Here is a 25,306-nt window from a genome sequence, read left to right as displayed (position 1 = left end):
CCCTGGGTGGCGAGCCATACCACTCATATCAGAAACTGCCACTGCTTCCATGACCAAACCCCTGAGTAGAAAAACTTTGTTGAACAGAAATGGAAACGACACTGCCTTACTTCTAACCAATGGGAAGATGTGGTTAGAGGTGAAAAGTTAAAGGATTTCTATATAAAAACAACCATTAATCTCGATGGATGGAGTTAATCAGATGGGCCAAATAAAAAAATGTCATGCAAGTACAGTCAATGTATCAAAAGGACAGTCCTCCTCGCATTCTGCTTCTTACCTTAAAGCAGCATGTTTTTGTGGAAATTCACCAAGATAATTGCTTACAAAACAAACATGTTCACAGTAAAATAGAAAGTATTAAAAGGCATTTAGCCTACAGGTAATCTATCAGTGATGTTTATTCTTTGTTTGCACACAGTGCATGAAAACCGCCACAGGGGTTAAAGGATAAAGAGCAGCTGCATATGTGCTTGTTTTGAACATGCACTCTTACCGGAGTTGCTCCAAGCCAAAGAACAATAAAAACACTTCTGTGGCATAGCTCTGTGTGGAGCAGATATTCCTTAAATAGAACAGTCAGCAAGAAAAAAAAAGCAGGTGGAAAAAAAATCTAGCTAGAAATGTGTTAATTGTTCATTCACTCTGTTGGGGGGTTTTTTCCAGCCTCAGAGCTCTGATGACATTCTGGTGGCATCAGCTGAGTGTCCGAGTGACGATGAGGATCTGGAAGAGTGTGAGCCTGGAACAGGTGGGTAGCCTATCAGAAAACCAGAAAAACATCTTGTTGGACTGCTACTCAACTCCTGTGCAGGATTGTTAGCGGACAAAGTGTTCTGGTTCCATTGTTGTTTTCCACAGCAGTTGAATTCTTTCTTTGTGTTTCCGCTCCTCTTTCCACCACTTGCTCAAACAGCTGTCCTCATTTTGATTGTCACTAAAGCCTCGTCTAATTTTTACCCATCATATACCCATCTGAAAATCACTCAGTTGGACTGAATTAATGAAAATGAGTGTGGAAAATTAAGAGCATGCCAGCATAATTAAGATAAGATGACAGTAGATCAGGTTTGTGACAGTTACAAGCTTTGAAACTCAAGAACGAGTCTGACCTTATTATGGGTGCCTCCATTATTAATATGACCTTATCAGAATTGTTTGTTGCTGCCTGGCTCTGCAACATGTGACTCAAATGATAATGATGAAAGGGAATGGAGTCACCATAAATATCTGTACAACTCTGTAAATAGAAACATTAGATAGATAGATAGATAGATAGATAGATAGATAGATAGATAGATAGATAGATAGATAGATAGATAGATAGATAGATAGATAGATAGATAGATAGATAGATAGATAGATAGATAGATAGATAGATAGATAGATAGATAGATAGATAGATAGATAGATAGATAGATAGATAGATAGATAGATAGATATATAGATAGATAGATAGATAGATAGATAGATAGATAGAGTCTCTGAGATATGTTTGTGTTTCATTCAAATAACAATCTGTTTCCTCTCTTGTCATCCCTGAATTTCTGCCCACAGATGTGCACACAGCAGCACGGCCATTTAATTTTTTGCACTTTCATCCATTTGTCACGTGCTTTTCATTGAGCTTTCACCCTCTTAGGGGTGCTTGTGTGTTGGCATGTGTCCTGATTAAGCTTTTGTTGCGTTCTGGTTACCGTATGTCTGTGTGTTATTCGGGATTTCTCTTTTGCATACCCAGGCATTTACGAGTCACACCTCTAAGAGTGTTATATGCAATGTCTTGCAAAAGCATTCAGTGATGTGTGTGTTTTTAACATTTTTAGTATAAAAATCCTAGAGGTTTCTTTGTGGAACGTTCCTTCACTGCAGATCTTTTGGAGTGTGTCTCTACTAGCTTTGCAGGTCTAGACACTGAAGGTGTTGCCCATTCTTTCTCAGAAAGGGCTAAACTTCAGAAAGCCTAAAGAGTTCAAAGAGTGGCTGTATTTACTCTGAGAAATGCAGCCGCTGTGTGTTATTAAGGATTTCTCTCTCAGAATACATTACAACTTACCAAACAGGTGATTTTTGAAGTATAAATGATGATTAGGCTCACTGAATGTTGTTGTTTTTTTTTCCTCAGAATTCTGTGAAAAAAGTTTGATTCATGACTTTTTTGACAGGATTTTGACTTGAATATAGATGGTGAACTGGAAGCAACCAGATTCAATGACAGAGATGTGAGTTGTGCAGGAGGAGGACTAACTTTGTGGAGGAACATGTCTGATTTAAGTGATTGTATACACGGTCGAACAGGTCCTGGAAGATGCTATTTTGTTTTTTTGTTGTTTTTTATTTTCAGTGGCCTTAACCTTTTTTAACCAATTGTTACAACTAGATTTTATTTTGAAGGATTAGAGTTAAATGGGGGAGGGTGTAGATAAATGCACACCAAACTCTACAAAAAACTTAATTATTTATCCTCCCAGATCACAAGTATGAGCCACTTTGTTTTGGTCTGTCATAAATTCCCAATAAAATACAATGAAGTTTGAAGCTATTCAAGGAACATCGATACTTTTGCAAGGCAATGCAATATAATAATATCACTGACATTAGCATATATGCCAGAAAATATTATGTTGAGCTGTTTAGTCAGACAAGTTCTAATTTGGGATACCTTACTTTTTCTCTTTCCTTTCTAGGAGGAGAATTAGTGTTGCCTATTATAACAGTGGATTCCCTTGAGCCCCCATCTATCGCCACTCGTTACCCTGTAATCCCTCCTCCTCCCACCCTCCTCTCCCCTCTTGAAACCACCAAAGAGTCCCTGATCCTCCCTCCTCATCCCTCCTGCCCCCCGGACCAGGAGGACTGCGGTGACCCTGTGGAAGTCTCGGCCTTCGGCTCAGGGGAGATGACGGAATCCGATGATGAGGACTTTTACAATAATAACTCCCCCATGGTCACTGACAGGACAGTCCTTCCTCCACCTCCCGCCGTTGGTGAGGGTGGAGTTCAGAAATCCCGCCCTTTACCTCCTTTTGTTCCCACAACCAATCCTGACCAGCTCCACATTCCCGCAGGCAAAATGAACACCCGCGACCAGGTGCTCCTGCCCCCTGCTCCTCCATCCTCCCGTAACACACCAGGACTAACGTACCCCCCCAATTTTCCCCATGTGCCCACAGCCAATCCCACAGCCTCTGATGAAAAGAACCAACCAGGCGCCGTAGAAGTCATCAGGGAGTCCAGTAGCACAACAGGGATGGTGGTCGGCATCGTGGCTGCTGCTGCTCTCTGCATCCTCATCCTTCTCTATGCCATGTACAAGTACCGCAACCGGGATGAAGGCTCCTACCCAGCAGACCAGGGTCACACTTTTGCCAACAATTCCACCGTGGAGGGCAATGGAGCAGTGGTTAAAGACAAAAGCACAGCCACCGCCTCTGTGGCGAAGGCCATCACAAAGGGCAAAAAGAACAAAGACAAGGAATACTATGTCTGAAAGAGAAGGAGAATAGGCAACCGTGGACTGAGACTGGAGGATGAGAGAGGATGCTGTTTTCCTTTTTGGGTTTTTTGGTTTTGTTTTTTGCAACCTGAATCCATCAGGTATCTGAAAAACTTCCCAGACTGCAAGGAAACATTCACTCGAAGTGAATAGATATTGGTTTCCCTACAGTCAAGGATGCCCAGTTCCCCAGCAGTGCTATATTCCCCGTCAATGACACAAGATCTAACACATCATCTGTGTCAAAATGGACACTCTGTATTCACCATCTCTTTGTTGGTGTACGATTTTTATTTCATGTTTTTAACTTAGCTAGAAAAGAGAACATCCACTTAGGCTTTGTACATAGCATGGATATGGTACTGTGAAGAAAGTGCTGAGAACATCCAGTTTCTTTGGACTTCTTTATAATTCTCTATCCTGAGTCTCAATGTCCCCATTATGATACATGAGGCAGAACAGGCCAGTTATTGAATTTTTATGGTATATGAGCAGCAAGCGCCCCGGCAGTCATCCCGAGCGCACTCGAAGAGAAAGCCCTTTTCACTTGGAGAAGACATCACATCGGCAGCCTTCGTGTTATGTTATGTGTTTCCTTTTTTCTTTTTTTTTAACTACCCCGATCGCTCTGCATACATCCGTCCTCATGAGATGGGATTATTTTCACTGATGGATACTTGTACTGTAAATGAGCCAGGACATCTAGCTCTGTCTAAAAGTGGTCATGAAATCACTATTCATACCTCTACACAGCAGTCCTCGAATGTTTCAGTCAGATGAATCTGAGGAATTGTGTGATATAATGAGGCGATAATGGTGAACATGTGAAGGTATTCCTCTACAAGCACTGCTTGTATGTACTGTACATATAGAGGTTAGCGGACTGACCAGGATGTGATCACATCCAGGACTGTTGGTCCAGCTCCCACCATTGATTCCATCACCACATCCAAACTGTTGCAGTTCGATGGAGCTTTGAGAAGCGCAGAATCCCACTTTTGAAGAGCGTTTTGGAGAAAGGCCGGCTCACTAACAACCTTTTATTTCCTCTATGCTGTCATTGGGAATTTAAAAAGCACACTGAAAATGGAAGCGTAGCTCTGAGACATAAGGTAATCCTTGTAAAGCAGCCAAAAGTATTGATTTTTGTTTTCTATCAGTTATCCAAAAGACTATTCTGTGGGATGAATAATTAAATTTGTGAACTGTAATATTTCTCTGATATTTCGATGTATCTTGTTACCACTCTTCTTAACACACCACATTTTAGATTGCTTTCTACTTTAATCCGGACAAAAAAATAATAAAAGAAGCACACTCTCCTCTGATAGCTGCAAATATGTCATTGTTTTTCTCCCATTGTTTGCCATTCAGGTTATGCAGAGGAAACAGAAGGATGGAACCAATCAATGTTTTATTTTGTTGTGCTTTTTATATGTGCTGAATCTCAGTGAATCTGATGATAACTTTTTGTTTTCAGTTATCTGCTCATGCTGTGTGATTTCTTTTTTTTTTTTATGAAAGTGCCATTTAATGTGAGCTGCTCAGTGCTCAGAAAATATACCATTCCTCACTCATTACTATTGTATAGTGTTCATGTGAAATGGATCTTAATATGTGTACAGAACGTGGATAAAGATGAAAATACACTTGATTATATACTTTGTACACACCTGTGTCATGTGATGCTTCTCTGTGATTTAAAACTGTTTACTGACATTGCAGCTGATTCAGTTCATAAAATGAAATTCATATTATGATTGCTTCCAGTTAACTTAAACCCAAAATTCACTTTGTCAAAAAATAAGTAATACAAAAATGTTAGTCCAGTTCACAGTACTGGATCATGTTTTCTCCAAACCTTTGAACATTTTTTTTGTACTTTCTTTTTCCACTTTATCTTCTAGTTATAATATATACATTATAACTGCATACAGCCAACTTCTACAGCAATTACTTTTTGTTGGTTACTCTCCTTTGTCAACTGGGAGCATTTTTGTATTAAGAAAATGTTTACATTGATCTGACCTAGATTTCACGTTGAATTTGGGTTTTTCATTAGCTGCAAACTAAGATAATAACAATTTTAGAAATACATATTTAAAAATACATCAATCAGGTTTTAATGAATCTATAATATGAAATCTTTGCTCTTTGTATTTAATTACTGATTTGATCTAACCTTATAATGGTATTCTAACTTACCAACATGCACCTGTGTGTTGCAAACATTCACAAAGAAACTCACAAAGTTATCATGTTAGTAAAATACAAGGTAAGACCAAATGCAGAAAAGATTCCAGGTATCAGTAAATGAAGATGAGAATCAGGTTTTGAAATGTGAGTTGAAATTCATAGCCCAGGGCACAACTTTGGATGACACAAGTGCTTGGATGAAAAAAAATTACTTGCCAATTGTTCCCCAACATCTTATTTCCATGTCATGTCAATTAGGAATAGGCACTCCCCTGTTTATTTCAAATGGCTCAAGAGTCTGGAGTCTTGAATCAAGATTTTTTGTTTAGGGCTAAACAAGAAGGCAATGTCTGCTTTTTTCAGGAAGTCTGAAAACTGATCAAAATGTAAATTACAGCTGTGTAGTTAAAAAGGAATGTGTTCTGCAAAATCAACTTTTTTGAGCATCATATCATGTTATAATATTCCCTCATCAAAAACATACCTGGTGAGTTGTTTTGATTCTTTCATTCATGTTTGAGAAATCCTCAAATTGGAACAACTTCTCAGTTCAACACTCCAAAGAACTGTCTCCTGAAGAGACGGGGGCCAATTTCTGCATCATGGCATAAAATGTTGCCATGATGCAAAGTTAAATTTCTCTAAAGTTGTTTTTTTTATTATTTATATAGCAATTTTATCACAACTGAAGGTAACATATTTATGTGATTGTGGTACAAAATGGCATTATGTTCCTGGAAGATGCATAAGTCCCTCCTCCCTTCCATCAGCATTTTCCATCAAAATTGTTGTCTATGTTCAACAACACGTTGCAGCAATAATCCAGCTTCTCAGAAGATGCAGAGACAGAAACATCAAGAACATGGATACATGGAACATCAAAAGCATAAGAAATACCAAGGTCTCAAAAAGAAAGTATAGAAGTTGTAACACAATAAGAGTGACTTCAATTAGATTGGTTCTTTTTATCAATCTAAGGTTGTTCCGATGCCAATAAAGCATCAAGAAGCTTCTTTATATATACTCATTGAACTATTTACTAGGCACACCTGTTCTTTTCTTTATTAGCACAGATAGTGATTCGGCCAATCACATGGCAGTAACTATATGCATTTAAGCATCTATAGAAGGTTAAGATGTATTGTTAAAGTTTAAACTGCTTAGATCTTCATGCACAACAATAACTATAGTTTATATAGTAAGGTCTAAAAAAATTAATATCCAGTAAATGGCAATTGTGTGAATGAGAAACCATTTTAGATGTGGTGTAATGGAGTGGGAGATATTATTGTGGTGCTTAGTACCAGTTAGACTAAAGTTTTACATGTAGAGTCAACAAATCTGCAAAAATCATGTGGCAGCATCACGCCAAAATCTCAGAAATGTTTTCTACACCTTGTTAAATACTTGTCACAAAGAATTCAAGAAACCCTGAACCAAATGATAAGATAAGATAAGATAGATAAGATAAGATTTATTTGTCATTGTCATCAACAGATTACAACGAGATTGAGATTTGCTCGACTTGAGTTAAGATGCAGGTTATGTGTATATACGTAATATACAAAGATAAAGAAATGAATAGTACAAAATGAGAAATAAATAGACATCAGAAGATGGTTGCAGCGCCTGGAGGTGTCGCAACAGAATTTACATTTATAACAAAGTGGTGTCAAGAGCAGAAGTTCTTATGTCTTTGAATTTAGTGCCATGATTGCCATCGGGTAAAAACTGTTTTTTAGGCGATTTGTCCTGGTTTTTATTGCTCTGTATCTCTTGCCTGATGGCAGCAGCTGGAAGAGACCATGGCCAGGGTGTGAAGAGTCATTTAAAATGTCCAAAACTTTCTTGTGGAGCCTGGAAGTGTAAATCTGTTCCATAGTGGGGAGGGGGCAGCCTATGGTTCTCTCTGCTGCCCTAACAACCCTAACAAATGGTGGTGAACCTTATACTAATAAGATGTATCAAGTAAAGTAGACTGTGAATACATTTATAAGGTGAACAATGAGGGCCGTGTCATGGGCAACATTTATGCAAGAACCAATGCAAGTGACCTTACATTTGAAACTGAATATCCTTTGTATTTAACTTGACTGTTTTCTTTTGTAATTACTATTTAATGCTACTGCAGATTAAATACTTACTGATTTAATCTGCAAGGGTCACACTATACAAACAAGAAATGTTAACATGAAGAAACAGCTTTTTATACAAATCACAGTTCAAGAAAAGTGTGCATTACACTTAAGTTTCATCATCATTTTCTCGCTCATCCTTTGCTCTTTCCCGGTCTCTCTTCTTTGGAGGCAGTATAATTCTGTAGGGACAGTAACTCCCGCATATCAAACATTCATCGTGGAACAAAAGATTTTTTTTTTTGGTTGAAACAGAATGTCTTTATCTTGATTTGTCTAATTTAGCACTATTAAGTCTAAATATGACAAAGCCTTAAGCCAGCTGACTCCTTTGTCTGGGATGATGAATCACTGCACAATGTGATAGAATCAGGACTCAATCATGTTTCCACAAGTACGAAGACGACCCAGATGGCCAATTCTTTCAGGGTGATAGAGGAGAAGCGCAACACATTACACTCCGTTTAACTGAGCCAGTTCATGTATAGCTGCTAGATTTGTTCAGGTTTGGGCGGCATGAATGGCACCCCGTGGATTTAACTACATTTGATTTTGTAGAGCTCCATAAGTCTGTTTCTTGTTCAAGCACCTTCATCCAATGTGCTTGGTTCTACTCTGGGGAGTGATTTGAATCACAATTGGATCAATGTTATTTCTTTGGACCTCAGGAAAAGCCATTTTTGTCACCTTGGGACCTTATATTAGAGCAGCCAACACAACCATCTGCCATACCAGCACATAGTCATTTCATAATTTCAGGCTACTAAGTATAGAGGAAGATCTGTAAATAGCATCCAAGTAAAGAGGAAAATACGGTAATTTAAAAAATGAACATAGTAAAAAAAAAACTGTGGTCAGTTACCTTCTGTGAAATCCCTGGAGAACTGCTCTAATGGAATCATGAATAGACTGTTCCCTGATTAAATAATGATTTCTAATAATAATAAAACAAATAGTATAAAACTGACACTGGCATGTTGCTAATTAGGTAACAAATTAAATCTAAAATTGGCTTGCTTGATTTAGCATAAAAGCTGGCCAGCAGCTTTTATGCTGCTGGCCAGCAGCTTTTACATTGTAAAGTTCACAATTACAATGTAATTGTGAACTTTAGTAAGCTATTGAAAATGACATAGATGTCAGAGGATGTCAGGACATCACTGCATGACAGTAAATACATTTTCATTAATAGTTAGAGATTAAAAGTACCTACTAATAGTCTAATTATAAATCTAACCAAACATAATAAGAATACAGCTTTTTTAAACCTAAATTTCAAACATAGGATTCTTTTTTTTACAAGACTGGTATATGAAGCTAAATTATGTACATATGTTTTGTTTAGTTTTTCAAATTAACAAGCCATTTTTGGTTTAGTTAGAGTCTACCGTGCCGGTAGGCTCTTCCGGGTAACCACTGGACTCCACTGCAGTTCACAATAATTTAGTAGCAAGTGGAATAAATGAAAAAATGAATTATAGTAATGGATGAATCCATAGAAAAGAATTACTTCCCAGTCAGGAGAGACGCTGGTTTATTGGTTGCTTCATTAAGTTGCATGATATTAAATAGCTAAGAAGGCAAATTGAGGTTTCTAGATGCCTCTGGCTGCATATAATCTTTATAGTAGGAATAAGAAGGTTGCATACCAAGTGAGTCATAAATGAAGCCATGGCAAAAGTAAAATACTGTATGTCCAATGTAATACTTTTGATGAAAATAGCATTGCCTCTCAATGTCTGAGGAAGAACTGCATGCTGTTGTATGCTCCATACTTGTGTAGTTGGACCCCCCCTGCTGAGATGAAGAGGAACTGTCCACTGTGCACACATTTCTTTCTAGGACTGAGGCAATAGCTGCCTGATTTAAAGCAGCCATCAATTTTCCAAAGGTTTATCACTAAAGACAAGAATTTAGAACGGCTGTTTTCCAAGCCAGCGGGGGTCACTTGTCCCGTCAGTCCCTTTGTGCTGAGACGGAAAAGAATAGTCCTTCAGGCTGCAGAGGTGTGGTGTCACTGCAGGTCTGGTGCAGGTGAGGACTGATCTGTGCTGACAGAAGGTATCAAACTGGGGTAGCTAAAGGACACAATAAGCCACTCCTGAGAATTGCAGAGATGTCACGAGGTTAATTCGACAAAACGGCTCCAGCAGCAAAAGCAGATTACAGCTGTCTAACCAAGCACTGGTCCTGCAAGAAATGTTTTTAAAGTGATATTTTTTCTATATTTTCCAAGATATAAATAAATATGCGGGTTGCAAATGCATGTGCAATGCTTTGCAAAAATATTCAAACTCTTTAAACCTTTCTAGATTGTATTAAATACCGTAATGTATTTCAAAGGAAACCCACTGCAGAAAGTAACGTATAATCGAGATTATATGTTATCTCGATTATACGTAATGTAGGTAGGACATTTATGTATACCCGCAAATGTCCTACCTACATTTGCAGGTAGGACAAACTGTTGACTGGACAGCTTTTGATTATGCACTTCACAGATCAGGACATTAAGGAAGACTCCTGAAGAGAGCTAAGTAGTCCTAAACTTTACCAAAAACAATGTGGAGACACAGCAAACATGTGAAAGATGAAGGTGGTCAGGTCAGATTACCTTCGAAATCTAACCATTTTGCACAAATGCAAAATCCCTATGTGAGCTCAGCATCCACCCAGTAAAACATGTTCATGGCAGCATCATGCTGTGGAGATACCTTTCTTCAGATGGAATAGTGAAGCTTGACGGTGAGCAAGACAGAGATAACTTTGAGGCATTAGTGAAAATGCATGTATGTATATATATATATATATATAGACAGACAGACAGACAGACAGACAGACAGATACATAGATAGATAGATAGATAGATAGATAGATAGATAGATAGATAGATAGATAGATAGATAGATAGATAGATAGATAGATAGATAGATAGATAGATAGATAGATAGATAGATAGATAGATAGATAGATAGATAGATAGATAGATAGATAGATAGATAGATAGATAGATAGATAGATAGATAGATAGATAGATAGATAGATAGATAGATAGATAGATAGATAGATAGATAGATAGATTTTTTAAAAAGGTTTTGTCGGCTCTAGTGGCCTTTATTTGAAAGTAAAATGTCCCAAATAAAAAAAGATGCCCCAGTCAGACTTTAAGCGGACAAATTTCACTTCGTGACGTTGACATTCACTTAGCCAATCGGGACCATGGGAACGTCTCCGTGTACGTACTTACGTACGTGCGTGTGTCAGCTAGCTGTTAGCTGGGGCTAACAGGACCTCGGTGTGCCAGACCTGTAACAGTCCCACACAGACTTCGTTTATGCCAGGAAACAGCTGTCGTTCGTGTACAGAGGGGTTCACTGTTCTTGTTTTATGTCTGTCAATGTTTAACACCAAAGAGGATGACGGACTATGAGGAAAACCAAGATAAATTAACCAGCCCCAATAGAACAGCGAAGCTCCAGGTAATCTACAGTTGGACTGCCGTCTCCTGCTAGCTGCATCCTGAGGAGGAAAGCTCTGAGATTTTACAAGGACTGGATGCGGAAGGAGGATATGAGGCGAGCTCAACAGCTAATGCTAACTGTAAGCTATGTTTGGGTCCAGACTCGGAAAGCTGTTTACTGTGAGCAGTTATTTAAAACTGTCCTCCTAACCTGAGTTTACATAGCTAAAAGCATCCACCAGCGGATAGCTTCGGTCTGTCTTGTTAGTTTAAAAAACGTTACATTCACCTTTCATATGGTATGCGGCCTAGCATTAGCCGGTACCTAACGTTAAGAATTCGGATGTTAAACGCTGGCCATCGATTTTTCAGACTTGTAGCAATTTTATTCTTTGTATCGTAAGTGTTTGCAGAGGCTAATCCACGCTGGTGGCTCAATGCGTCTACGACGTATATCATTTAGAAAAGCAAAGCGATTCCATAAAGCTAGGCTAAAGTGTCTGCTAGCCTGCTAATGCAAATCTAAAACTTAATCTCGCTGGCATAGCCCTGGCCTACCTCTAACATTTTGAAGTTTTAAGCTCAGTCTTTTGAAATTGGAAAGATGTTTTGGTCATGTCACGTACCCTCCCATAATGGCGTAAATGGGTGTACTTTGGAATATTGTGGTCAATGGGTGCTTAAAATAATTTTCTTGCTTCAGCTTGGCTACTGATTGAATAATAAATACTTAATTACGTGTGTAAAATAAAACGAACGAAAGACACATTCATAGTCAAAATATGTGAATAACAAAGTACTATAACAATGAGTTATACAGAGTACTGTGGCGTTTGGCTTTCCCCTAAATGCATTGCTAAAACAATGTCAATCACAGAAACAGATCAACTGTCAAGTGACTATCTTTGATTTGTCTTTCAGATGAATGCCATTTCACACTTTCAGTGGGATGTCAAAGTGCCAAAAGATCAAACAGCTGAACACCCAGCTGGGGTTAGGGTAGAGAAAAGCAGCATTGGTATAGAAAGGGCACAAGAATATGCAAGGACTTTCAACCTCCACTGAGATCTATAAATATCCACGATACAGAACTGTTGTCCTCAACAAACCAGCCTTGGTCACCATGCTGTCTATGTTGGAAGTGCCATCATAGAGAGAAGATACCGTGCCTCAATCTGCTGCACGGTTTTTTGAGCTCCAGGCTCGGAGGAAGCTTTCCAGCTTTTGTCTAACCCTAAACGGTGGAGATGGGCTCCCAAGCTCTACAGATTTTGCGGCAGGGTGTGTGGGCTTCACTCACAGGAGGCTGGTATGTGGACCCCCATCAGAGCACATTCTCCAACTGCATCCACCTGTACCTGTGGATCTTTCTCCTGGCCTTCCCCTTTCTTCTGTACATGGTAAGACCACAGTTATAACGGCAGCTACGTTGACAGAATCATTCTTCTACAAATAATGTCTTGTTGACCTCAGTTTTTCTTTATTTGATGTGGCAACCTGGCATGAAATCAACACAAAAATTGTCAGTCAGAACTTTTCATACACTCAACATGGCAATGATGTCAAAGTAATTTTAGATACATTTGAATTGTTTACCTCAGGGAGGAATAGTTGTACATATTCAAGGTTTTAAAAAATGTTGAGTGTAAGAAATGTGAATTTATTGTGGATTTTCTATGTCTCGCGCTTGGACTGAAATTTTCACATATGACAAATGTATATCTCTGGCAACAAGGGAGGATTGCTTAAGATCAATTTTCTCCTACAACACATTTAACAAATTTTAAGGCTCTAAATAAGAATGAGTTTTAACTCAAGTTTTAGTGAGTAACCCCACTTAATAAAATTCCTCATAAATATTGTTGTTTCTGTCAATACAATATGTTATGTCTTATTTAAAATTGTTAGTGGGATTTTAGAAAATAACTTTTGCTACTTTGTGTATAAACCCAAAAAGATGTTTACTTAGATTCTTCCAGCTGTAGCCAGATTCATGTGAGGCTTATTGTGTTTTTATCCTACTTTAACCTCGGGAGGGTTTAGATAAGAATGAAACACTCCTCCATTTTCAGTGTTTCAAAGGTTTTGAAGGTCTTTAATGTCTTAATGCTGAGCCAGAAATGTTGGTTCCCAAACTCCCTGTGAGAAACTTTTTGATAACCCAGGTATAATTAGGGAGTGACTCTCTGTCTAGAACAATTAGAACAGATCAGGCTGTACGGACACCGGGGGAGGGGAGACCTTAAAATTCATCCTTAATTTCTTCTTAGATGAATGGTGGATTTTTTTTCATTCTTTGTTTCTTTTGCCTATTTATATTTATGTAGTTTAAATACAAACATTCCTTTTATAACTTATTTGGGGTTGGACAAATCTGGAGTTTTCAAAGATTGAGATAAATGTTCCTAAACAAGATGCAGAGCAACTTAATCAATAAAACCCTGACATAATTCTGGCTGGATGTTTGAACAAATTGTATAGCCAAGGTAAATTGGTCAGTTTCTTGGCACAGAAATCAAACCCACTTTTAATCAGAGTTCATCAATTGTATAATAAGTTATTAGGGTGGAGGTCAGGCCTTCTTCCAGAAGCTTAATGTTCTCCTGCTTTATCTACTGCAAGACCAGTATAGATGTGTTTTGGGGTTCATTATCCAAGTTTGAACTATCTGAGCTACACTATGACCCTCAGATAAAAATTTAATTACTTGGGATGTTCAGCAACAGTCCAAGACCCACCAAGTCTCAAGACGATCACAAGCTGAAAACTACAGAAACACCAATATTACTCACCACTCCAGTGAAGTGAGTTTTGCTTAACCATGGGATAAAAGGGTCTAGACTCTAGACCAAGAAAGAGAAGCTGCTCCAAAATCAACCCGTTTTAGCTTGACTTAAATCTTCAGTTGTCCATTTAGACAAAACATTTCCTGGGTTTCTAATTCCGCCTGGTTTCTTTTCCACTCGCTCTCAGGCTCTTCCTCCAAGCTTGGTGGTGGCAGGCGTGTACTCTGCTGTGGTAGCGGTCTTCTTTACCGCCATTAAGGTGGTTAACTACCGACTTCACGCCATGTTCGACCTCGGTGAGATTGTCGAGAAGAAGCAGGCTTCTCTCGCAGCTGACGCCCCGAGGACAGAAGAAGGAGATGATGGGTCAGGGGCTCACGATGGAAATCAACACAGGTGTGGAGATATAATTGAAAGGGATGTTGGAGAATGGCATTTTTTTTTATACTAACCAGTACTTATTTTTTTCCAGGGATAGTCATGTTGGTGTGGAAATGACCGTTTTTCGGAAGGTTAACTCGACTCCCCCGGTTCGCTGCAGCTCCCAGCATTCTCTTTTCGGATTGAACCAAGTGTCGGTGAGGATTGCTTGGTTCAGTAGTTGCATGTTGGCCTCACTCATTTGCCCTGTAATCCTTGTGAATTGACAAATCTTTCATCTTTAGTTTTCAAAACCTTTTCAGTCATCTAACAATACTGTCGGTGCAGGGTTGATAACTACTGATATGACTCATGAATTTTAATATGCCATATATTTTTGATTTGTTAGGAGTTTTTGCCCCAGCTTGAGGACGTAGGAGGAACTACTGGTAAGCATTTAAACCGTCTTCTCCTTTTTTTATTAATTATTTCCTTGATTTTTGCAAACTTTTCTTTACTCAGTATTTTGATTCACATTTTTTGACAATATCTTTTGTTTTTTATTCAGATCTCAAAGAATTAACACAGGCACAGGGAAGCAATAATGTAATTGTGACTTCGGCCCATCGTGCGATTTTACGTCAGAGCTCCCAGGATGCACAAAGTAAGGCTGCTGTTTTTTCTGTAATCTGCAGTGAGCTTTATTGCATGCTGAGTGGTGTCTAATTCTTGCCTGTATAAAAATAACTGTGCCTCAAAGCATGTGCAGATGCACATTTTTATAAATCCTTTCAAGAATAAAAAGTACATTTTGAAACTGTGTTTGCTCCTGTTAAGCCCAACTTGCATTCCAGGATTCCTACACAGTCTGGAAAATATTGGAAAAGTATAGACTTTGATTGACGTATCTTCCAAGACCTTGATCACTTTCCAACTTTATTCGATATCTTATTGCTTCTATGCTGTGTCGTTCTGTACATCCTAGCTTCTGTGTTCCTTAATATCCTTATCTTTCCTCCTTGTTTTTCCTACTGCCTTCCTTCAATGTGTCTTTCCTGGTCCTTCCTCCTTTTTATCAGTTCCTTTCAGTCTTCTTTGTGTCCTTGCTACTTTTTGCCAATCTTTCTTCCTCCCTGTCGTCATTGTCTTTGTATCCCTTCTTCTGTCCTTGGGTGTGGTTTCCTCTCAATTTGAGCTTACTTCAATCTAAACTCTGAGCATTGTGGATGTTTCTCCAATAAATTTATGAAGAACACTTGTATTTTACATTAAAATTTTGCATGAAATATACTGGACTTTGAAAATTAATCTTTTTACATGTAATATTTGTAGAATGCTAAGTAGTTGATGGATTTCAGTCTGATTGTGTCGTTTTTTTGGGGATGTTTCAGGGCCCTCCAGTATGGTCCAGTCCTGCATCTCTGACTCTCCAGGAGGCGAATTCCCAGGTCTCATTGGAGTTCCTGGAGTGTCATCTGGACCTGAAGATCCTGGAGGATGCCTGTCCATCCCGCCTTCACCTTTAAGTCAAGAAGATGGAGACGAGAAGGAGCAGCCGAAGGACTTGCCTAAACAATCATCTCATCAGAGTCCCAAGGATAATGGGTTGGGAACATATTGTCCACTTGGACCCTCTGCCGAATCTGAAAGCTTAGGCGATACACCCCTCAGCCCTCTTATAAAGAACAGCTTAAGCGAGGAGCTAAGCGAAAACCTCATGGGTTTGGGTCTGGACCCTGGAGCTTTTGCTCCAGGAACTGAGCACCCAGGCAGCCGCAGCGGGGTAGCTTTGGCTGCGGGGTCCACAGACAGCTGCTTCAGTGCAGGTGGAGCTACCACAGACCGCGAGACACTAAGCACCGTAAGCAGCTACCGCTCAGAGAAAACAGACTCCACTCAGTTAGAAAGTCCATCGTTGAGCCAGTCGCGGCCTGCGGATGGACAGACGCCTGCTGCAGCACCAGTGTCAGGTTCTATTCCTCTGAAAAACACAGAGGATGCAGCCGGACAGGGTGGCAGTGACACTGACAACCTGTCAGACAGTGTGCTCCTGCGCTCCCCTTCCAAAGAGTTGTCCATCAGCCAGGGCTTAGACCGGACACTTGTTGAGGAGGACTTACCCCCTGCACACTCTGATATTGCACAGCCCCCTCCTCTCCAGAACTCTTCCCCTTCAAGTAGTGGCCACTCAGAGGTGTGTGACTTGGACAGAAAATCTCATGGTCCTCCTCTCCCCCCACCTCGGCAGGCCAATTCAGTGCCTTCAGGGCTGGCCCTGGGTCTAGTGTGTTCTGAGCCTTCTCTGCCCATATCCTCCACCCCATTGTTACTGTCTGACCCGCCTGTGCTCCAAGCCCAGCAGGTCGTTCGTCCTAAAGACTTGAAGCTGCTGCGGGCTGGAGGCGGAAACATGGGCCACAGGCCGGGCCGAAGGAAAGCTCTCAGACGGCGAACAGGAGCGGGCAGCAGTAGTTTCGACTGTGGCTCTTACAGGCGTCACCACAATCACAGGCAACACAGAGATTACATCCCGGTGCGCAGCCGGCTGGGGGCTAAAGCTTACAGCGAAAGTTTGTTTGAGGACTCCAGTGACGAGGACGACGGCAGTGATATTAGCGCCGGGTCCAGCCTGGGCTCCCAGCGCAGATACAGCTCAGACGAGGACAACGACAATGATGACGACTCAAGTTCCTCTACCTCTTGCTACTCCTCAGACCTCGCCAACATCAACATTACATCCCTTCGCTCCACTGCTTCTCAACTTCCTGCTCCAAGGGAGGGCGATTTACCCGAAACCTCGGCCCCCTCTCATTCTCGTGCTGCTCAGCGCTCCTCTAGCACAGCGAGCGCCAAGACTCATGCGAGGGTACTAAGTATGGATGGAGCTGGCGGGGGCCAAAGCAACGCAGCGACCACGCCCTCCGCGCTTCTTCCAATGCCCTCCACGTCCACCCCGGCTCCTCGCACCCTTACTATGTCTAAGTCTGATCTTGAAGCCCGAACTATACACACCGACGGCTTCCCTGTATGCCATCGTCATCATCGGCTGGATTCTCTCGGAGGGTCTTGGACCGGCAACCAGATGGGTTGGAGGGCAGGAGAGCTGGTTGAAGAGGGAGCCGTGGGTGGAGGTTAGTTCACCTAAAAATCATTTGTTTAAAGCAAGTGTTGCAGACTTACCTCTTTTCTGAGAAGTAACTCAGTTTTAAAAATGATTTTGACTACCCAGTTAAGTATTAAGACCCTGATTTTATGCCAAGTTTTATGGTTTAGTCTTAGAAGCACTTGATAATGGAGCTGCACAATGTATCAAATCTTAATATCAGATCCTTCCTTGGATGCAATATTAAGTCAAGTGTGCCATTTCAAGTGCAATACAGTAGGGTTCTGCTTTCTGATGATGCATTTGGCCATTTGAATAGATGTTGACTTTCCTCAGTTGGTATTGATCTGAGAAACTCAGATTCTAGAGCTCACCGAGCGTTATGGGTACATTGTGTCGAAGGGAAAGAAACAGTACTGAGGAAAATGAGGGTACTAATCATAGAGCTGCACAATGTAACAAATTACTGTCATTATCACAATATCATTGTTGTATTGCAATCTTAAAGGCAAACGTTTCAAGACCATTTAATAGGCTACAGTGGCCATTAATCCCAGAACCTGATGTTTACATTTAGGAGCTGGGATGCTAAAGCTAATGGAAAGTGCTGAGGTCATTGTATAATTTGAAAGACTCAAAATGTGTCTGGGAAATTTTGTTTAATTATAATAGGTGTTACCATTTCAATTTTCAGCAACAATATTGCAGTCTAAATAATTTTGTAATATGGTGCAGCAGTGCCTATTTATCAGTCAATATTATTTCTGTCAATGTTATTTATTCTTAATACTATCAAATCTAGAAATAAGTTAATGCCATAAGTTGAAATGTCATATTTTTTTAGTGTTTAGTTTTTGTTATGTTGTACCTACACTTTGGAGCTTTTCTAATTTTGTCATTACAACCAGAAATATTAATGTTTTATTGTGATTTTATTTGACAGACCAACACAAATTAGTGCATACATTTGAAGAGGAAGGAAAGTAATAAACGAGTTCTAACATTTTAAAAGTAAAATGTAGTGTGGGATACATTTGAATTCACTTTGTTGGACCACCTTTCACTGCACTTTTAGCTGCAACCTTTGGTCTCAATTTTTGCAAAATAATTCAAGCACCTGTGAACATAAATCTTCAAGTTTTGCCACTCATTCTTGATTGTCTTTGCAGTCTTTTGCTGTTTCCCGGTCAGTTTTCTACATAATTGCTTGTTTTTAACTCCATCTATTTTCCCTTTAGCTCTCACAAGTTTCTCTGTCCGTGCAGATGAAAATAATCCCCGTAAAATAATGCTGCCACTACCATGTTTCACTGTGGGGTCAGAGTGGTGCACAACATTAGTTTTTCACAACGTAGCATTTTACATTTGCATTTTAGCTCCTAGATTATTAATAGATCAAATTATGTTGACCTAGAATTTGACTTGGAGTTAGTAAAAAACACGTTCTTTATTGGGAGTGAGTAATTGAATGATAAATGTATAGGATTCATTTATTGCTCATCAAAACTGTAAATCAGCATCTTAACATCACATCCACAAAGCAGTGCTAAAATCTAATTATGGCTATTCTCCACATTGTAAACTTTAACGAGTTGCCAAGGAGGAAAACATTTCCTGTAGCATGAGGGCAAGTCAGATGTGGTGTAGATTAAATCCTGAAAATGTGGTTCTCATACCAGACAACACAGGGCTCAAACAGCCAGCAGTGTGTTTTTATTAATAGCAGCAGCAGCTTATAGGCAGTGTTTCCTTGTTTCACTTTCTGAAGAAAGAAGTTAAAACCATGGCGCCTCTGCTGATTTTTATAAGCTTGTAGGTATTGCATTCCTGGTGACCGACATAGAGCAACTAGATTTGCTGGTGCTTTGTCACTGATTAGGAGGGAGGAAACTTGCTTGAAGACGTTTAAGCAGATGTGAGATTAAAGTTGAAGAAAATTCCAAGATGGCGCTAATTTAAGTCTTGCATTTAAGGAAAGAAAACATGATTTCCCTTTCAAAAGAAGATTTTAATAAGCAGTTTAAGAGTTTGGCCATAAATAAATCGAAGGGAAGTGTATGTCGAAAGGGGGACTTGGATTATATTATGTATGATTTATGAATTACATTTTTAAATTTAAAAATTTGGCTTTTCCACAGAGATCTTTGCACAAAACTTCTGAAAAAAAAAAATTGTTCAGTTCACACCTCTTAGGAGCAATGGGTATTTAACAGACTTTAGTGTACGTTGTCATAACAAGGTTAAAACACATCGCCCTGTCGCGTTTAGATAAATTAATTTGTGTAGCTAATCTTAAAGCTGATAGGTGTAAGGTCTTACTAGTACTTCTTGCCATCAGCGAATTCATTGACAAAGTTTGAAACTTAAAGAAACAAAAATCAAATAACAAACCTCAAGTCAAATGCTCTAACTTGGATGTGAAATGTTCCAGACATTATTGCTTAAGATTTGTTAGTTTGTCTTGATGAAAATTTGCTGTTGATATGTAAAACGGTAAGATCAAAAGAATTTACACTCCCACTTCTGAGATGAAGCTAATGCTTTATGATATAAAGGGTTGATATAACGTAGGAAGGATGATTTATTCTACTCGAAGCTGGGAGCATGGTGTACTTTTCATCCTCAAAGCCGAATAATACATTTTTAGGCCAAAGTGTCAGGTTTCCGTCAGAGTTATGAGTCTGTTGTGACGATAGGCACCTCACTGTTTGTCCATCATAAATACAACATAGATTGCTTTTAGAAGAATTGCCTTTCCCTTTAACGTAGTGTTATCCACAAGAACCAGTAAGTGGATGTTGCTTCTTTTTAAATAGCTAACAGACTTGAATGTATAACCAGTTTTGATGCAGCTTTTTCTTGCTGTTATTTGCGTAATTAATGGTGTAATTGAAGCCACTGCACTGATGAACCCATTAACTCTTCTCCAGCTTTAGGTCCAGAAGACGGAAGCAAACATGAGTGCATGACGAGCGTGAAGAGGACCCAGGCGATTCGCCGGAGGCACAACGCCGGGAGCAACCCCACACCCCCACCTTCAACAATGGGATCGCCTCCCAGGTTAGTGTGGTAGTCAGGAGTAAAAGGTTGCATCAACCTTTTCTTTGATCTCTCTGATCTTTAATAAAACTGTAAAAAAAAAAAAAAAAAAAAAAAACTGCTATGATGGGGTCAAAATTGATACTAAATTTAAATACAAAACAAAATCTGATTTATTAAACTAGTTTATAAGGATAGCTACAGTCGTGCTTTTTTTGGTTTCTTTTAGCCTCCAAGACCTTCAGCGTGTTCGGACCTCGTCTCATTCCCGCACCCGCACGCTTCCATCAGCCTTACAGTTTGCGTCTTCGCTCTTACTCCCCCGCAGCGGCATCCACGAGGCCTCCAACTTCGACGACACATCAGAGGGAGCGGTGCACTATTTCTACGATGAAAGTGGTGAGTCTGTGAGTTTGAAGGAATAACTCGGTGGGGAAGAGGAGTTGTCAGGCAATTTGGATGTATATGTGATTTCAGTCCCGGTCTAATACTTCAATCAAATTAATAAAATGAGTAACTTGTAAGTGCTTGAAAATGTGACAGTTTTAAAGTTCAGTAAAATATCGCTTCATCACAGAGTAATGTACCTACTGTTTTACTGTTTGCATGCTGTTTTGTTCATGATCCTGCATTAGATGCGTTTAATCTTTACTTCAGCCGATCTTTTGTCCCAGTCAGGGATTTTTTCATTACATTCAGCTGGGAAAAAATAATAAAACAAATATTGTTTGTTCTTAATAAATACTTTGATAATAAGTTGAAGAAAATATGGATAAAGAAAGTTTAGACTTGATACAAAGGCAGAATACATTAAGATCAATACATACATCATAATTACTTTTATTTTGGGTGTTGTGTCTCAGGAGTGAAGAGATCATACACTTTTGGACCTGCTGGAGGAGGTTATGAGGACCCGGTTCAGTACGTAAAGACTTGACAGGCTGGATTATGTTTTTAATTTTTTATGCTACTGAGTGAATTGGTTTCTTGAAAAGCATACAGCACAGTAAGTTGTGAAAATGTGAATGTTGCAGAGAAAGAGAGAGGCAGTCCCAGTCATCAAGCTTCACCTCCACTGAGGTTCAGGATGGAGCGCCAGTCCTGTCCATCCTCCAGCCCAGACCTGTGGTTCTGCAGGGCATGCAGGTCCGCAGGGTGCCGCTTGAAATGCCGGAGGTTAGCCGACCTTAATTACTTGAATAGCAGATTATTCCTGGTCGAATATGTTGGTTAGTCCTTTTTTTAATTACCAGTTTTTTACCTTTTTTTTTTTTTTAGTTTGATCTTGATCACGAATCCCTCCAAGAATCCCATGAGAACACTCTGATGATTGAGGAGAAAGCCAAGCCTAAGCAGTACTACCGGTTTTGGGTGCTGCCTGGAAAGTGGTTGAGGGTTCGATACGATCGACTGGCTCTTCTGGCTCTGTTGGACAGGTGGGAAGAAATGTTGGAGTAATGAAAAGAAATGATAATTGATGGCCTTTTTCTTTTTATGGCATACAAGTCAGTTTATTTCAAAAAAGCCTTCATACCTTGAAGGCATTTAGATGAAGGAGTTGCAGCCTGATGGAGTTAAAAATAATTATTTCTCTGGACGTTGCGTGCAGGAATCGCCGCGTGGGAGAGAACGTGTTTTCGGTGTTGTTGGCCAGCCTGGTGGCCTTCCTGGGGTTTCTGCTCCTGCTTCAGGGCTTTTTCAGGGACATCTTGGTCTTCCAGTTCTGCTTGGTCATTGCCAGCTGCCAGTACTCTCTACTGAAGGTAGGTAACCTGCATATTTTAGAAAAAAAACCTATTAAATATACACTAATCATGTATCTTTCTGACATGTGGATTCAAATGTTTTTTCCTCCAGGATCACATGTTTGTTTTTGTCTTACAAGTTGTAGAATCTTTATTGTTTATGTTGATGATTTAATAAATATGAAATATAAAATCGTCTCCTTCTACTTCAGAGTGTACAGCCGGATGCTGCCTCCCCAATGCATGTGAGTATTGATTTATGTTCATCATTTGATGGGGGAGCAAATGCTTTCATGTTGAGCTCATTTGATGAGGTCTTAAGGAAATGTCTTAGATACTTTACTCAAAATTTATACTGCCTTCCACCTTGATCTTTGAGTAGAGGAAGAAATGATGAAATGAGAAATGGTTTCATAGCAAAGGATGAGACGAGCAGAAGAGTTTTAATCAGGCATGGGCCAGTTACCGCTGTCAAGTAAGGCAAGGTTTTAACAAGCTTTTATTGAGATAAGAAAAACTCCCAGAGAGACTGGAGTTTCCTCCAGGCATATGGAGCACGTAGCAACAGTGCTGCCCCTCCCCCACCTGTTGCTTTGCAGTGCTGGACACCTGGCTGAAAGAAGGCTTCTGACCTTTCAGTGGTCTCCATAACATTTGAATTTGATTCATAGTGTCTTCATACATGCTGCATAAAACTAAAGAAGCATCACTCATTACTCTGATTTTCCACAATACCATAAAGAACATTTGAAGCTTACGATTGTTGTAGATTAAATCCATGGATAGAAGAGAAAATCATTCATTGTTAAAGCACAAACCTGAGCCAACCATGCCGGTACGACTAAAATAAGTGTTTTCTTGTCTTATTTCCCAGGGCCATAACTGGATCATTGTGTACAGTCGGCCTGTTTACTTCTGCTTGTGTTGTGGGATGATCTGGATATTTGACTTGTCTGGGCGAGCTGGAAGTCTGCAGCCATTCTCCCTCTATGGGGTCACTTTCTTCTCTGGACACTTCCTGCTGTGTGTCAGGGACATGCTTATTGGTCAGTTTTTATCAATCGCTTTTTAAAAACCAACTTTTTACTAGGTGATGTGTCTTGAGATTATACTAAAAAGTAAATGTCTTTGAGAGTAATTGATGTTTGTTTTTTTCCCTTGTTCAACAGTTTTTGCCTTGTGCTTTCCAGTCATTTTCCTGTTTGGGTTGCTACCTCAGGTCAATACATTTGTGATGTGTCTGCTGGAGCAGATTGACATGCATATTTTTGGTGGAACCGGTAAGACTACGCTTGCCCCGACATGAAACAGCTTCTTCCTGTTTGTTGCAAACAGCTGGGGAATATTTTCAGATGATCATGCTATTTTTTTTTTATTTTGAAAAACTGTTGTAGCTTTTTTTTTTTTTCAAAACCCAGCATGCAAACAGCAGTGTGTTTCACCTTGTATTCATAATATTTAAAAATCCATTGTCTGTTGATGTAGTTTGACTCTTTCATATGTTGTTCCTGAACTTTGTCTCCTCTTTCATCAGCTACTACCAGCCCGCTCTCATCTCTGTTCAGCCTCATACGCAGCATAGTGGTGGCAGCTCTGCTTTATGGATTTTGCCTCGGCGCCATAAATGTAAGTCCTTCTGAAATTTAGATTCATTGTTATCGATATTAGTTCATATTTAATGTGAATATGCATTTAATTGGAACAGGCCCCATGGGGGGATGCCCATGTGCCAGTGCTGTTCTCTGTGTTTTGTGGTCTACTTTTGGCCTTGTCTTACCACCTAAGCCGCCAAAGCAGTGACCCAACCATTCTGTGGTCAGTGTTCATTCCTCCTATTGTCAGCAATTGAACAGTGAGAGATTATGTATAAATCTCCTTATATGTAAGGAAGAAAGTTTTTTTTTTTAGTTCAGAAATGGTGATAAATGTCTTATTTCTTCACCATGATGCATTCAAATTGTATGTCATACAGTAAGCTGCTTAAAAAAAATTGTAATTTGTAGAGTTTGCTTTTAGTTTTATAAATTTGGATGAACATAAAAAATTGAGGACAGTGGAAACAGTTTTGTTTCTAATCATTCCTGTTTTTCATTTGACTGAACACAAAATTTTGACTTTCTAAAAAGTGGATTTAGACACTGCAGAGCTTTCATTTGCTTTTTGTCTTTTGTATTTTAGTCTTCAACTTAAATACACTCGCCACAACTTTGCTGGTATCTGGAAATTTGAGTCTAAATGATTAATGTACTGAATCCCTGCCAAACACAGCTGACCTTTTTTTGTTTTCACCACACTGCAGCCAGTGAAGACTTATAATGCAGATTAGTTCTTCTGTGATTTATTTAGCTGTTGGCTTATTGCTTTAGGTCACTGGTCCGGTCCAAATTATTCCCAGAACTGGAGAACAGAACACCAGAAGATCCCCCTGTGGAAATCAAAGATCCTCTCCCCGAGAAGCTGCGCAACTCTGTGGTAAAAACGGCCCGACTGATTCCAGCGGCATGTTTCCAGGTGTTTTCATGCTCCGTGGTTAAACCATCCTGTCTCTTTACAGAGCGAGATCCTTCATTCAGACCTCGTCATGTGTCCGCTCATGGCTGTGATTACCTTCGCCATCAGTGCCAGCACCGTTTTCATCGCTCTCCAGGCAGGAGCTCACTCTTCCAGTGCTTTTCTCTCAAGATTTTGGCAACAGGTGTTCACAGATTTGTAATGCTCACGTTTTTCTTTTCCCGCTCGACCCTCAGCCTGCTCTCAGCTTTGTCTTGTACATCCTGGCTGGAGTTGTAGGGTTCGTTACACACTATCTCCTGCCTCAGCTCCGTAAACAGCTGCCATGGTTCTGCCTTGCACACCCTGTGCTCAGATCCAGAGAATACAGCCAGTTTGAAGTCCGAGGTGAGCTTCTGAGGAATTTTATCTTCTGAAAGTACGTCTTAAAATAAAATTCTTATAACACAGAAAATACATGGAACAAGCCAGTTCA

At 39.8% G+C, this 25,306-nt stretch overlaps 2 protein-coding genes across 11 annotated transcripts in view; both read left to right on the top strand.

Moving 5' to 3' along the window:
• LOC102229945 (neurexin-2-like) overlaps nt 1–5,166 on the top strand; it is a 167,429-nt gene extending 162,263 nt beyond the window's left edge. For all 8 annotated transcript variants that reach the window (XM_023341840.1, XM_023341842.1, XM_023341839.1 and 5 more), the window contains 2 exons: nt 667–751; nt 2,688–5,166. In XM_023341840.1, coding sequence (XP_023197608.1) covers nt 667–751; nt 2,688–3,490 — 888 coding nt within the window. In that variant the 3' untranslated portion in view covers nt 3,491–5,166. The remainder of the gene's footprint in view (nt 1–666; nt 752–2,687) is intronic.
• Nucleotides 5,167–11,096: 5,930 nt separating this feature from the next.
• Nucleotides 11,097–25,306, top strand: part of pcnx3 (pecanex homolog 3) — a 26,380-nt gene continuing 12,170 nt past the window's right edge. For 2 of the 3 annotated variants that reach the window (XM_023342109.1, XM_014471314.2), the window contains exons 1-21: nt 11,097–11,427; nt 12,209–12,687; nt 14,261–14,469; nt 14,546–14,651; nt 14,843–14,882; nt 15,002–15,097; nt 15,825–17,564; nt 20,467–20,596; nt 20,805–20,974; nt 21,439–21,496; nt 21,610–21,751; nt 21,854–22,011; nt 22,185–22,338; nt 22,533–22,565; nt 23,195–23,366; nt 23,490–23,600; nt 23,855–23,946; nt 24,026–24,135; nt 24,687–24,792; nt 24,875–24,967; nt 25,068–25,218. In XM_023342109.1, the coding sequence (XP_023197877.1) occupies nt 12,535–12,687; nt 14,261–14,469; nt 14,546–14,651; nt 14,843–14,882; nt 15,002–15,097; nt 15,825–17,564; nt 20,467–20,596; nt 20,805–20,974; nt 21,439–21,496; nt 21,610–21,751; nt 21,854–22,011; nt 22,185–22,338; nt 22,533–22,565; nt 23,195–23,366; nt 23,490–23,600; nt 23,855–23,946; nt 24,026–24,135; nt 24,687–24,792; nt 24,875–24,967; nt 25,068–25,218 (4,024 nt within the window). In that variant the 5' untranslated portion in view covers nt 11,097–11,427; nt 12,209–12,534. The remainder of the gene's footprint in view (nt 11,428–12,208; nt 12,688–14,260; nt 14,470–14,545; nt 14,652–14,842; nt 14,883–15,001; nt 15,098–15,824; nt 17,565–20,466; nt 20,597–20,804; nt 20,975–21,438; nt 21,497–21,609; nt 21,752–21,853; nt 22,012–22,184; nt 22,339–22,532; nt 22,566–23,194; nt 23,367–23,489; nt 23,601–23,854; nt 23,947–24,025; nt 24,136–24,686; nt 24,793–24,874; nt 24,968–25,067; nt 25,219–25,306) is intronic. The other variant, XM_023342108.1, reaches the window with a different exon arrangement.

Source organism: Xiphophorus maculatus, chromosome 11 (assembly GCF_002775205.1).
Source record: "Xiphophorus maculatus strain JP 163 A chromosome 11, X_maculatus-5.0-male, whole genome shotgun sequence".
In the NCBI taxonomy this organism is placed as follows: Eukaryota; Metazoa; Chordata; class Actinopteri; order Cyprinodontiformes; family Poeciliidae; genus Xiphophorus; species Xiphophorus maculatus.
The sequence above is the reverse complement of the archived record's forward strand: the minus strand, read 5'-3'. Positions and strand labels throughout refer to the sequence as shown.